General features: G+C 48.0%; 1 protein-coding gene across 1 annotated transcript; it reads left to right on the top strand.

Annotated features, from left to right (window-relative positions):
• The first annotated feature begins 1,831 nt into the window (after positions 1–1,831).
• On the top strand, positions 1,832–4,438 carry TRIL (TLR4 interactor with leucine-rich repeats). Its single transcript, XM_006896124.1, has one exon. It carries the CDS (start codon positions 2,021–2,023, stop codon positions 4,436–4,438), a length of 2,418 nt encoding a protein of 805 aa, XP_006896186.1. The 5' UTR covers positions 1,832–2,020.
• Positions 4,439–13,411: the final 8,973 nt, after the last annotated feature.

Below are 13,411 nucleotides of genomic sequence, written 5' to 3'. Positions count from 1 at the left end.
TTTAACATCCTACGAAAGGCCTAGTGGCTAGACGCTGCACTGCAATCTCAAACAGATATGGTTTGAGGCCACCAGCTGCTCTGCAGGAGGAGGAAGGATGGGTAACCTCCTCCTGTGCAATGAACTGACTTTGAAAAACATGCTGGAATGTACACAACAACAATAGGAAAGACTGGAAGATTATTTTGGTAAAGATATTTGGTAAGGATAATTATTTTGATAAGGATATTTTTATAACTCACTCACTTATTATTGTCAAGTTGGAAATAACTCATAGCTGACCCCATAGTGGGTTTTAGAAGTTGTAAATCATATATAAGGAGATTACTGGCCATCTTTCTCCCTTGGAGCAACTAGTGGATTTGAACCACTTCACTTTCGGGTGAAGTGGTTCAGATATCACTAGGCTTTCAGCTCCCTGGATTTGCATAAAGGCATAGTAATCAAGTCCTTGTCTATTCTCACTGGTAAGCAGGGCCAGGTGGCACTGATAAATGTCCACTCCCTCCTGGTAATAAAGGTAATACTTTTCTAAATAAGCGGGGCCAAAGACTTGGGAGAGGGAGCACTGGTGGCCTAGGGGGAAGAAGGTGTGCTGTAATCCCGAAGGCATGCACTTTGCACTGCTCAGTGGGAGAAGGATGGAAATCTCCTGTGTGGTTAACTGCCCCTGAGTTAGCTATGAGTTGGTTCTAACTTAAGGATACACAACAACAACAAAGACTTGGAAAGCACTAAAGACACACACAGAAAGTAGGCACATGCAGCAGTTAGCAGTCAGTAATGAAAGGTCTGAAAAGGTTCTTTTATACACACGCTAGGCTCCCAGAGTTCCATCCAAGGGCTGTAAGGTTTGATGTGACCAGAGCACCTAAACTTGACAGAGAATTTTCACAGTAGAAAAACCAGTTCTGAATGTTCCCCATGCTCTTGCCACTGGCAGGACCAACTCCCAGGTGATCTAAAGGGGTGGTGCCTCTCTTGTGCTACTCATACACACAGGTCAAAACGCCACACATTCAACACTTGGTGTGTTTGGACCACCAAGGGGGCCAATGTCAGGGACACTTCCTGCAGAATGCAGGCCGGCTCCCTGCTGTCACAAGTTCACAAAGAGGAGCTCCAGAAGAAGTGACTTTAAAATGAATACCCTGAGGCCCGCGCCCACTGCTCCGAAGCGGCAGTGTATTCGTCTGAAATAAAAAGGTCTCTGTCTGTAAATCCCGTTTGCTTGCCCGGTAATCCACCCCTGCCCCCAGCCCTGCGTGTCCAACCGGTACAGCTGTTTTTAATCCCTACTTTTCTCACACTTGGCGTCCCAAGTTTGGGCTGACCAGACGCGCAGCACTTTACATTTCCTCCTCCCCTGCTGGAGTCTGTCCTCTCTCCGCCGTATCCTCTTTCTCCGCCTGCATCCCGGGGGTGGAGTGGGGTGGGGTGTGCAGAGTGTGGGAAGAACGAATTTCCGCCGGGTTTGCTCGCCACTCGCTGAGCTTGGCCCCTTCCGGACACAGCCTGCGCGCCCCCTGCTTCTCCCCAGGCCGCTCCTCCGAGGCTGCGCGGGGTCGCGGACGGGAGCGCACAGGCGCCGGCTGCGGGGGGCGCACAGCTACGCCGCGCCCCAGGAGCTCCTGGAAGGGCTCCCGCCTGCAGCTGGGGAATCCACTCAGGGAGGAAAATCCGCGCCAGGGAATCCAGCTCTCCGGCCTCCGCAGCAAACAAAAACCGCGAGTCCTGGCTCCCTCCTCCGCCCCCTGCGCGCACTCGGAGAAACTGGTTTTTGCCGAAATGCAACAAGTAGCCCTGGGACCTCACTGAGCACTCGGACTTGGCCAGGCGAGATCTGCCAGTAGAGACCCGGTCCAGCCACCGGACAAAGGGTTGAGGAGGGGCTGGACGAAGCACTGGAGTCCGATTGAGGTCATTGAGCGACTCTGGTCAGACCAAGGGGAATGCAGAGGAGACACGGAGTCGGCGGGCCAAGAGGACGATCCGGCCGCAGCACTCAGGGCAGGCGGCGATGGGGGCTGCCCGCGCCGTGCGCTTTCTGCTCCTGCTGGGCGGCTGCCTCACGCTCCCGCCTCCCGCCGAGCCCGTGTGCCCCGAGCGCTGCGACTGCCAGCACCCCCAGCACCTCCTGTGCACCAACAGGGGACTCCGCGCCGTGCCCAAGACTAGCTCGCTGCCGAGCCCCCAGGAGGTGCTCACCTATAGCCTGGGCGGCAACTTTATAACCAACATCACGGCCTTTGACTTCCACCGCCTGGGACAGCTTCGACGGCTGGACCTGCAGTACAATCAGATCCGCTCTTTACACCCCAAGACTTTTGAGAAGCTTTCGCGGCTGGAGGAGCTCTACCTGGGGAACAACCTCCTGCAGGTGCTCGCTCCGGGCACGCTGGCCCCGCTGCACAAGCTGCGCATCCTCTATGCAAATGGGAACGAGATAGGTCGTCTAAATCGCGGTTCCTTTGAGGGCTTGGAAAGTCTAGTCAAGCTGAGGCTGGACGGGAACGCCCTGGGGGCGCTACCTGACGCTGTCTTCGCCCCTCTAGGCAACCTGCTTTACTTACACCTAGAATCCAACCGGATTCGCTTTCTGGGCAAGAACGCCTTTGCCCATCTGGGCAAACTGCGCTTCCTCAACCTCTCTGCCAATGAGCTACAGCCCTCACTGCGCCATGCAGCCACCTTCGCACCCCTGCGCTCGCTCTCCACCCTCATCCTGTCCTCCAACAGCCTACAGCACCTCGGCCCACGTGTCTTCCAGCACCTGCCCCGCCTCGGCCTGCTGTCTCTCAGGGGCAACCAGCTCTCGCATCTAGCCCCTGAGACCTTTTGGGGTCTGGAAGCCCTGCGCGAGCTGAACCTAGAGGGCAACCGGCTGAATGAGCTGCCGGCGGCACTGTTGGAGCCGCTGCACAGCTTGGAGGCTCTGGACCTGAGCAGCAACGAGCTGTCCGCCCTGCACCCCGCTACCTTCGGCCACCTGGGCCGCCTGCGCGAGCTCAGCCTGCGTGACAACGCGCTCAGCGCCCTCTCCGGGGAGATCTTCGCCGCCAGCCCGGCCCTCTACCGGCTGGATCTAGACGGCAATGGCTGGACCTGCGACTGCCGGCTGCGTGGACTGAAGCGCTGGATGGGAAACTGGCACTCGCAGGGCCGGCTCCTCACCGTCTTCGTGCAGTGTCGCCACCCTCCGGCCCTTCGGGGCAAGTACCTGGATTACCTGGACGACCAGCAGCTACAAAACGGATCTTGCAAGGATGCCTCTCCCTCCGTTTCCCCCACCGGCGACCATAGGCGGGCCCTACCCACAGCAGCAGGGGAGGAGATGGAGCCCCCAGCAGCCAGCCTCGCCCAGGAATTGCCGCTCCAGGGGCAGTTACAACCACCAGAGAAGGGGCGCATTCTGCCTGGGGTGACCTGGGATGGGACCATCAGGGAGCTCATCAGCAACCGCAGTGTACTGAGGTTGAGCCGACGGGGCCCCGGCTTCCTACAGCCAGGTCTCTCCGCCACCGCTGCTACAGGCCCGGTGCCACAGCTGCTAGACGACAGGGGGCGCCCGGTCCCTGCTCTCGCGGAGCCCACCCCGACGACGGCGTCTGGATCCGCTTCTCCTCCAGCCAGCGACCCCTGGCAGCGCGCGGCGAAGCAGAGCCTGACCGCAGAGGAGCAGGAGCACGTCGCCCAGTCCTATGGCAGGGTCGGCCTGCCCCCGCTGGTGTCCGACCCTTGCGACTTCAACAAGTTCATCCTGTGCAACCTGACGGTGGAGGCGGTGGGCGCGCACAGTGCCTCGGTGCGCTGGGCGGTGCGCGAGCACCGCAGCCCCCGGCCGCTGGGAGGCGCGCGCTTCCGCCTGCTCTTCGACCGCTTTGGCCAACAGCCCAAGTTCCACCGCTTCGTCTACCTGCCTGAGCGCAGCGACTCGGCCACGCTGCGGGAACTGCGCGGGGACACGCCGTACCTCGTGTGCGTGGAGGGTGTCCTCGGGGGCCGGGTCTGTCCTGTCGCTCCTCGGGACCACTGCGCCGGGCTGGTCACGCTGCCGGAACCAGGGAGCCAGGGCAGTGTAGACTATCAGCTGCTGACCTTGGTCTTGCTGGCCGTCAATGCGCTGCTCGTGCTCTTGGCTTTGGCAGCCTGGGCATTTCGCTGGCTGCGGAGGAAGCTGCGGGCCAGGCGGAAAGGCGGGGCCCCGGTGCACGTCCGCCACATGTACTCCACCCGACGGCCCCTGCGCTCCATGGGCACCGGTGTGTCTGCAGACTTCACAGGATTCCAGTCGCACCGGCCACGCACCACCGTGTGCGCGCTCAGCGAGGCGGACCTCATCGAGTTCCCCTGTGACCGCTTCATGGACAGCACGGGCGGTGGCACAGGTGGCAGCCTGAGACGAGAGGACCATCTTCTGCAGCGCTTTGCAGATTAGGCTTCCAGGGGTGTGGAGTTCATCTTATTGGCCTTGAGGAGCTACTTCCCTGTAGAGCCTCTCAGCCCACGCCTGGGAAAGCTCCCATTTAATCAAACCTTCATCCTTTCCCTTTTTTATGCAGTTGCCAAGGGTGTGTGGGAGGCCCAAGGGAACAGAGAGCCAGTGGGTACCCTATACCCAGTACCCCCTCAAGAATTAAATGAATGGTGCTTGGAGGTCAGGCCGAATGGATAATGGGTACAGGAGTGAGCGGTCATCTTCATACAAAGACCTTGGCAAAGCTCTGGAAATGGCTTTTGTGGCATTGCAATGCAATATAATCCTGCCCTTCTTTTGGGTAGGAAAAGGTCGCTTGGACCCCAGCATAGCCAGAAAGACATTTAGGGGCATGATTTTTCTTTTGCTCAGTGTCATACAGAGGCGTTTTGTTGCTGTTTAAGGAAAAAGCAACTTATTACCATTACAAAGACGACTTGGCAGATCACTCCACTGATTTGGTGGTCCTGCCAAGAAGGATGGAGTAAACAGGTGGTCAAGTTTAACCCACTCGCTAAGAAACTCATTGATGTTGGCTAACAGCTTTCAGGAGACCCTAAGGTTTAAGTAACAAAAGACATTCTTTTTCAACAATGTGAAGATAACCTGTCATTTAACAAGCTGACCAATAAACTCAAAAACTGTTTTACTGAGAAGATAGTTTGCTGACTTGGAGGATGACTCGGATTGCAGTCTCGGGAGCAGCCTGCCAGGAGGACCTCTGGCAGGGTTGCTCCTCTGGGATTTTTTTGTTTGTTTTAAACCTATATATGGAGATGCTAGACTTGATACAGAATGTGGTATGTTTCTAAGTGCTGACTCCCAAGGGAAACTCAAGTCCTGGTTCCCATCCTATATCTCTGACAACATGTCTAGATCTGACCAGATGCAGTGTGGTTCCATCACGTTTTTATCAGTGACATGCTGTGGATGGTACCTTCTGCCTCTCAAGTTGAGACACAGTTAACTGATAAACATAGTTTCCTTATTACCAGAGGAGAGCAAAAGGCAAATTGTTAATTGAAAGTTTAATGTTTGACCATGTTAACATCTTGTTCTTTATGAAATTGTTGACAGAAAGAAATTAAGGGGGAAATGTGAAAAAAAGTACATCAACGGGTATCTGTTCCTACTAAGGCCAGAATATTCTCTGAGTACTTAGACCTCACTGTGAACTAATTATATATTTTGCAAATTAATCCCTCCACCACCCAGTGTTGTTTTATTATTGAATCTTAGGTTTTAGTTGATAGGTAATGATGGCAGTATTTTCTTAAATGTCTTTTGTTTTAACATTAGGTTAGGCTCCTGTTATTTGCCTAGTTGTTTCTAATTCTGTGGGATAATGTCTTTCCCTAATATGTTCAAAATACGAATTTGACACTAAACGTAGTAGTTTGGTTTACAGTAGTAATTTTGCACAAAGTCTCAAAATGCAGTCGTTCAGAGGGTGCGCACCATGTATTTATTTCCCCAAGTGCATGTTTTAGTGAAATTGGAGTGCAGCAGAGGCTATATCCCCAGTGCTAAGGCCAACAGTAAACCTTTTGTTTAGTGTCTGAAAGCCCCTGAGGTCCTGATGACTCAGGGGATCCGTCACAGTCCAGGGGTTCTTCAGCCCAGGTTCACTCCATATACAGCCTGGATTGACTGTGCCTGTGGTCATCCAAACAGCTGGAGAGGGACTCAGCAATCTAAATTAGCTGGTCTTTGTTTATGTTCAAATGAGTAAATGTCCAGACCACTTATGCTGCAGCTGCTTTTCTGGCAGTCTTATCTATGGGCCCAAAATTTAATAAACGACAGGAAATAGACTGTCACTCTTCATTTGTTGCCAAGGCTTGTTTTAGATTCAGACCATAACGTACATGGGAAAGGTGAAGCTGTTCACTTCTTTCCAACCTTAAGGCTCTGGAGTCTGGTACCATTCTTGGCCTTTTTTTAAAAAAAAACAACTCCTTTTAGAGTTACTACATCTGTTAGCTTTGTCTTTCGTATGGCAGTGCAATTCTGAGTCCTAGTTAAAAATACAATAAAATCTCTAGCTCCTACCCCATTCACTGCCAGTCCTTTCAAATTCAGAACTTCACTGAAAGTGCTTGATGCCACCATCCTTGTTCTATTTAGCAGTTTCACTGGAAGGACTTTCAGTCGGAAACGAATAAATGTTATACATTATTATGTTCAGTTACATCAATAAAGCCACTTACTAATAGAGTTGTTTTATTGTTGGAGTTTCAAAATATTTTATGCACTTCCACAATGATACCCTGCATTTTTTTTTTGCAACTTACTGCCAGTGAAAATGAAACATAAGCTTGAAGTATTTTCCTCTTCTGTCAGTGTTTTATGTTACATTTCCATTCTTGTGTGCAGTCGAGTTAGAACCAACCCATAGCTGACCTTCCAGTGTGTTTTTAGAGGCAGGAATCACATGGGAGGAGATTTCCCATCTTTCCACAGGTCAGCTGGTGGATTTGAACCAGATGGCTTCAAGATTGAAGCACAGATTCTTACCATTAGGCCACCAGGACTCCTTAAGCTATCACTCTGCTAATGCAAAGGTACACAGTTCGAATCTACTAGCTGCTGCTGTTCAGGAGAAAGATGAGCCATCTCTTCCCTTGGGATTTACTTACCTCTGAAATGCTGGAGAGTCATCTATGGATCAGTTTTAACTCGAAGGTACACAACAACAGCGACAACAGCTGTAGATTGTGAACTCAATGTGGCTGTGGCTTTAAAAGATATGGTTGTAAGACCTTCTGCCCAAAGAAATGAGATGACAGCAGATGTCTAGCCACGTTGTGGAAGAAATGCTAGTCCCAGCAGGCATTGCCTGTTTGAAGGAAATGAGATGAAAGGTTAACCCCTTTGACTCTCATGATCAGTAAAGAGGAAAACAGAATCTTTTTTTTAATCTTTTTTACCAGTTTATGAAAAGATGAGATTCTTTAAACAAAAAGCAAATTTGTATGAGCTTGATGTGCTCTTAGTTGAACACATGACCCATTGACGAGTCTGGATTTAGTGTAGTATAATGTTCAGATGGGACAAGACAGAGAGTGTTGGGATGCTGCCAGGGAGTAATTAGGCTGTGACTACCCTCCCCGGTGATTACCCTATCTCCACTAATTCTCCAAGCTTCTGGCTTTCATCACAAGTACAACAACCTGGGAAGCTACTGTACATTATTATGAGAACATTGAAATAGATGCTGGGTTATCTGCACTCCTATTCAACCCCTCACCCCTCCCCCACTGTGAAGACTTGGCGAGAAATTGCTACAAAGCATTTTAGTGCCAGAAATGCACCCAGAGTCCTGGACCATCACCCCTGTTCTGACGCCTGCCTTCACCATCCTCAGGCAATTAGAATATTGTCGAAGTTCAGAATAATGGTATGTAATGGGAGAATCTTGCTCATAAGATGACAATCTGTGTAGGTCTGTGTTGCAGCCTCTTCAGCCATTATAATAGGGGCCTCAGTGGTCCTGACAGGTGCTCTGGTGGCATAGTACACTACATGTTGTGCTTCAAACCCAAAGGTTTAAGGTTGGAGCCCAGCAGTTACTCCTGGAACAAAGATGGGCAGTTACTGCTTGATATAGATTTAAGCCTCAGAAACTTGGTGCAGGGTCGCTGTGAGTTACGGACAGTGGTCGTGCTGGCGCCATAGTGTTGCCATGAGAAAGGACAGATAACAAAAAGAGCGTCTGAGAGCACCAGTCACACAGTTGCAGTTGTAATCAGGTGCCACTTGAGCCAGCTCTTACTTCTGCCCACAGCAGAATAAAGCCCTGCCCACTCCTGCTCCATCCTCACCAATTCTGGGTTTTAAGCCCATTAGTGAGGTCACCGGGTCAATCCATCTTGTTACTCCTTCCGCCTCCAGGGTCTTCCTCTTTACCAACCCCCTTCTTTTCCAAGCAGAATGCCCCTCTCCTAAGGGATTTACTGCTTTCGTAAGCGAATATTTATTAACATTTGTCATATAAACAAAGAGTTAACTTCAAGTGTTAATAAACTAGCTTTTGTATTAGTTGTCCACTCCAGTACACAGGATGTAGGAGTCACTGGTTGATGGTAACACATATGATGGAGTGCTCCACTACCAGCCAAGAGACTGGCACTTCAAACTTACCCATGGGAGCCTCAAGGGACAATCCTGGTAACATGTTCCAAAAGATCGGTCTGCCACTCTCTCTTCTCTCTCTTATTACCGTCGAGTTAGAATCGACTCATAGTTGACCTTCCAATGGGTTTTCAGAGGCTGTAAATCACACTGGAGGATACTGACCACCTTTTTCCCCATGGCCCGAGTCAGGCGCACCTTAATCTCTAGACTGATATTGTTGCTCTGCAACACTCTGGAGAGGTCTTTGACAGCAAATTTTCCCAATGTAACTCGTCTTTTGACTTCCTGAGTGCTGGCACCAAGGGTGTTGATAACTCTCTGAGGGTAGGAGTATTATCACCATTTGAGAGAAAGGTAAATTTAGGCATTGAGGAGGTCTGTAGTTTGGCCAACCCTATTGCCCTGTGGGTGCATTGAGATTGATGTTTTTATTATGTATTAATGAATTGCGACTGATGATCTTCCAGGCAGTAAATTGCATGGGAGGAAATTGTCCATCTTTCTCTTCCGGAGTAGCTGGTGTATTTGAATCACGTTCCTTTGGTCATGAAACCAACAGTGCCCCCTGTTGGGACTGTAGGAGAGCTTAAAAGTAGAGGTACTTGGTTATTGATCTTAGATGTCTCAAGTATGACTCATAATGACCCTATGAACAACAGACCTGAAACTTATCCTGTCCTATTCCATCCTCATAATCTCTGAGATACTTGAGCTCATTGCTGAAGTCACTGTGACAATCCATTTGGTTGAGAATTTTCTTCTCTTTCTCTGACCTTTCTTTGGCCCATCCTGACAACATGTCCAAAGTATATTATACTAAGTTTCACCATCCTTATCTCTAAGTAACACCTTGGCTGTGCTTCATCCAAAACAGATTTATTTGTTCTTTTCATAGTCTTTGGTATATTCAGTATTCTTCTCTAACACCAAAATCCAAAGGCATAAATTATTCCTTGGTCATTTTTATTTCTTGTTCAACTTTCAGGTACATAGAAAGCAAAGCAATTGAAAAGACCATAATCAGGTACACCTTAATCTTTAAACTGCAACCCTTGCTCTTTAGCACTTTTGAGAGGTCCTCGACAGTAGATTTCTTCTGAAGCAGCATGTCTTGAATTCTTGACTGCTGCTTCATGGATGATAATTCTTCTTCTATCATGATGTTGCCCTATTAGTCCAGTGCTGAGGAATTCTGGTAAACTATGCTTGATATATAACCCATTTTGAAGGCTGTAGTCTTTGATCTTCTGTATTAAGTGCTTCAAGTCTTCTTCACATTCTCCAAGTGAGGTTGTCATTTGCATAATGCAGTTTGTAGATGAGGAAGCATAGTTTACCAGAAAAACTGATTTGGGTACCAGACTGTAAGAAGCGGAATGACAAACACCTTTGATCATTCTGCAATTCCAGTTATGTGTTATGGGCCTATTGCTGCCAAATTCTTACTTCTAAATATCCCACGGTGGTCATTCAGCCATACAATTTTTGTGACCTTTAGATCCTGAAGCAGCAATACAGAAGTGTATCCTGTTTTGCTGTCAGGTGGAACAACTGCTTTCACTGTTACAGGCTAAGTTTCCCCAGTCCCTAGCATCCTTATCTGTCCATAAATCTCACCTGCTTTTTTTTATTTTGTCAAACTCTGCAATGATAGTGTATGATAAAACATTAGGGGATTGTTCTTAAATTAATGTTTTCTTTTCCTATTTTCCTTAGTCTATGTGACATGTAAATGGGTTATAACTGTTATGTGCCATCGAGCTGACTACAATTCAGAAGAACCCTATGAGCAAGGGCTTTGAACTTCACCCTATCCTGAGCCAACTTCACCATCTCTGATATACCTGACTCCACTGCCTCTGTGACTGTGTCGCTCCATCTCATCCAGGACTAACTCAGTCCCACAAGGACAAATACTGCATAAAACCATTATTGTAGAATAAGTATGAGGATCCAAGGAGGGGGCGGGGAGGGTGGAAATAGAGGGGTGAGGTTAGGAGGTTAGGGTTTTAATCATAAGGTTGCGTGATTCTATGGGTGGGGGAAGGAAATGGGAGGGATCTTTTGTGGAAAACAATGTATTCAGGCTTTGTAAATGAATCAGAGTAATATTTAAAAAAAATTAAAACACACACACAAAACCCCTTGTGGGGCAGTTCTACTGTATTCTATAGGACACCTAGGAATCAGAATGGATGGATGGATTTGATGGTGATTGTTTTTTTTTAAAGACAGCTGTTCTCTACAGCCTTTTCTCATTGAGGAATATGTGCCAGATATTGTTCATATGAACTATATGTGTGTGTATATATTTACACACACATATATTTGCACACAGGGGAGAGATATATATCTCTCTCCCCTGTTTGGGGGCCAGTAATTTAATATAATGGTTATAACAGTAATTTAATTTAATAGTTGCAACTTGATGGCACCTAATGACAATTCACCTAAATATACATGCGTGTGTAACAATGGGTGGAGTTACTAATGTCTGTAAAGTGACACAGTTGCCTGGGATTACAATATGATTCTGTTTTCTCTTTAACAGTGACACGTTCTCAAAAAGGGAACGACTGGGACATTTAAGACAGATTTCTTCCCTTTGGGTACTGCTTGTAGATTATATATTGCTTAGAACAAATCTGGGATTGTGTTTTATTTACACTGGTGTTCTCATCACCTAGCAAAAAGCATTTCACACAATTTTTTCTCAGTAAATGCTAGGAGAACTTGAAAATCATTTCAGCATCCGTCCCACTAGGAACAGAGTTTTGGTAAAAGGAATTTTTCTTCAACGATCATTTGGATCTACTGGTAGCTAACTTTTTGCTTCTGAGGACATGGAAGAGGACATTTTTATTAGACAGGGATGACTTTATTTTTCACCTATTTCCCATATTTTCTTTAGTCATTTCTACAAAATCACGACTGAATTAAAAAAAAAAAAAAAACCAAACAACCAAAACCACAAAAAACTGAAGACATGGCAATAATTTATGAATTTCCTTCTGTACCCGGAAGACACAAGCCAAGTGTTTGAAGGAGATAAGGGGCGTTTCGGCAGCGCTGTGAGGCAGGAACCGAAGCGCAGACAAGTAGTCCCACCAGGTGAATGATTATCTGCAGCTGCCAGGGTGAGCCGTCTCAATGGCGGATGAGGCTGCTGACCTCTGCGCATTTATCATCATTACTCCGGGACACAGGAACCAATATCTCTATTCTTGTGGATGTACATCCTTAAAAGGAAGGCACAAAGCAAATGGAAAAGAGTCTGTGTGCATGCGTGTGTGCACACGTGGGTATGTGTGCAATGTTCTTGTTACTCACTGCTGTCAACAGGAATCAGCTCCTTGCTGACCTGCTATTGAGTTTCCAAAGCTGTAAATAGAATCCATCATGGATGACACTACCAGAGCTCCTCTCAGTGTGTGTTGTTATGTACCATTGAGTTGGGACCAATTCATAGCCGACTTTCCTGCTTTTTTTCAAAGGCAGTAAATTGCATGTGAGAAGATTGGCCAGCTTCTTCCCACAGAGCAGCCAAACAGCCAGTGGTGGGTTCAAACCGTGAACCTCCAGATTGGCAGCACAGCTCCCTACCACTAGATATGTGTAGATGTAAGAATATGCATGCAGACATGTTTGTGTGAATATCCATGTATAGGGGTGTGCATGTGTATACATGTGTGTGTGTGTTTGGTGTGTATAATATAAATATCTATACACGTGCACATGTACATGTGTAGAGGTGTGTAATGTGTATATACATGTGTGCATATGTTTGCACCTGTAAGGGTGTGTGTAGTGTATATGTATACATGCACACAGTGTATAGAAGTCTGTTGTGTGTATGTATGTGCACGTGTGTTTGTTTGCACGGATATGTGTTTGCGTGTACACACTCGTGCAGGGCACCATATCGATACCTGACTTCTCACATTTTTTTTATCTTTCAACTTTTAAAATATTTTATTGAAGAGGAAAGTGCCATCAGTTTTTCATCTGCAAGATCAGCTTCACAGTAGCTACCTGGGTCTACAAGACTTTGAGAAGCATGGTTTTTCCTTACAAGGGATCTGAATGGGGCATCAGATGATGGGCAGTGTGTGTGTGTGTGTGTGTGTGTGTGTGTGTGTGTGTGTGGTCTCTCAGGCTGTTGTTTCTGTCTGGTTAGGGGAGGTTGGAGGGAAGGGATGTGATCTTGGTTAACACCAAGGCTAACTGCTCCCTCCTCCCACCGCACCTCTTGCGGGTGTCCTGGGTTGGGGATTGTCAGCAAACTTTGGGAGGTGGATTCATAAAGATCCCTGAGCCTGCTTCAAAACCAGTTAGCACTAAGGTAACTCTGAATCACAGTGACTGCATGTCTATCAGGCGATGGTTATAAGTGGCTGAATTGTCTGTCAGAAGCAGGATGCCAGGCTTTTCTTCCTAGTTGCCTTTGAGTGGACTCAAATCTTCAATCTTTCAGCTAATAACTGGATCTGCTCACTGTTCTTGCCACCCAGGGACTCCAAGCACCCTGCCTAGATCACAGTGTGAGTGGGAGGTGGCATGCAAGGCAGGTGTTGTTGGGTGTTCAGTCCACTGTGGTCTGGGAGAGGGTTAAGAAGACAGGAGCTGTCACATCTAGAGAGAAGTGACTTCCACTGACTCCTTTAATAACTGAGTCAGTGGGAAGCACTTTCCTGGCGGCTAATGAAAGAAAGGGGCCTGAAAAGAGCAGATGTCATGGCAGAGCTTCAGTTTTTTACTGAAAAACATTGGAGACACGGGAAGAGAAGCCTATAGGCA

Source organism: Elephantulus edwardii, unplaced genomic scaffold (assembly GCF_000299155.1).
Source record: "Elephantulus edwardii isolate Elephantulus edwardi_28Jun2011 unplaced genomic scaffold, EleEdw1.0 scaffold00182, whole genome shotgun sequence".
Lineage (NCBI taxonomy): Eukaryota > Metazoa > Chordata > Mammalia > Macroscelidea > Macroscelididae > Elephantulus > Elephantulus edwardii.
Note: the sequence above shows the minus strand (reverse complement) of the source record. Positions and strands in the feature narration are given on the sequence as shown.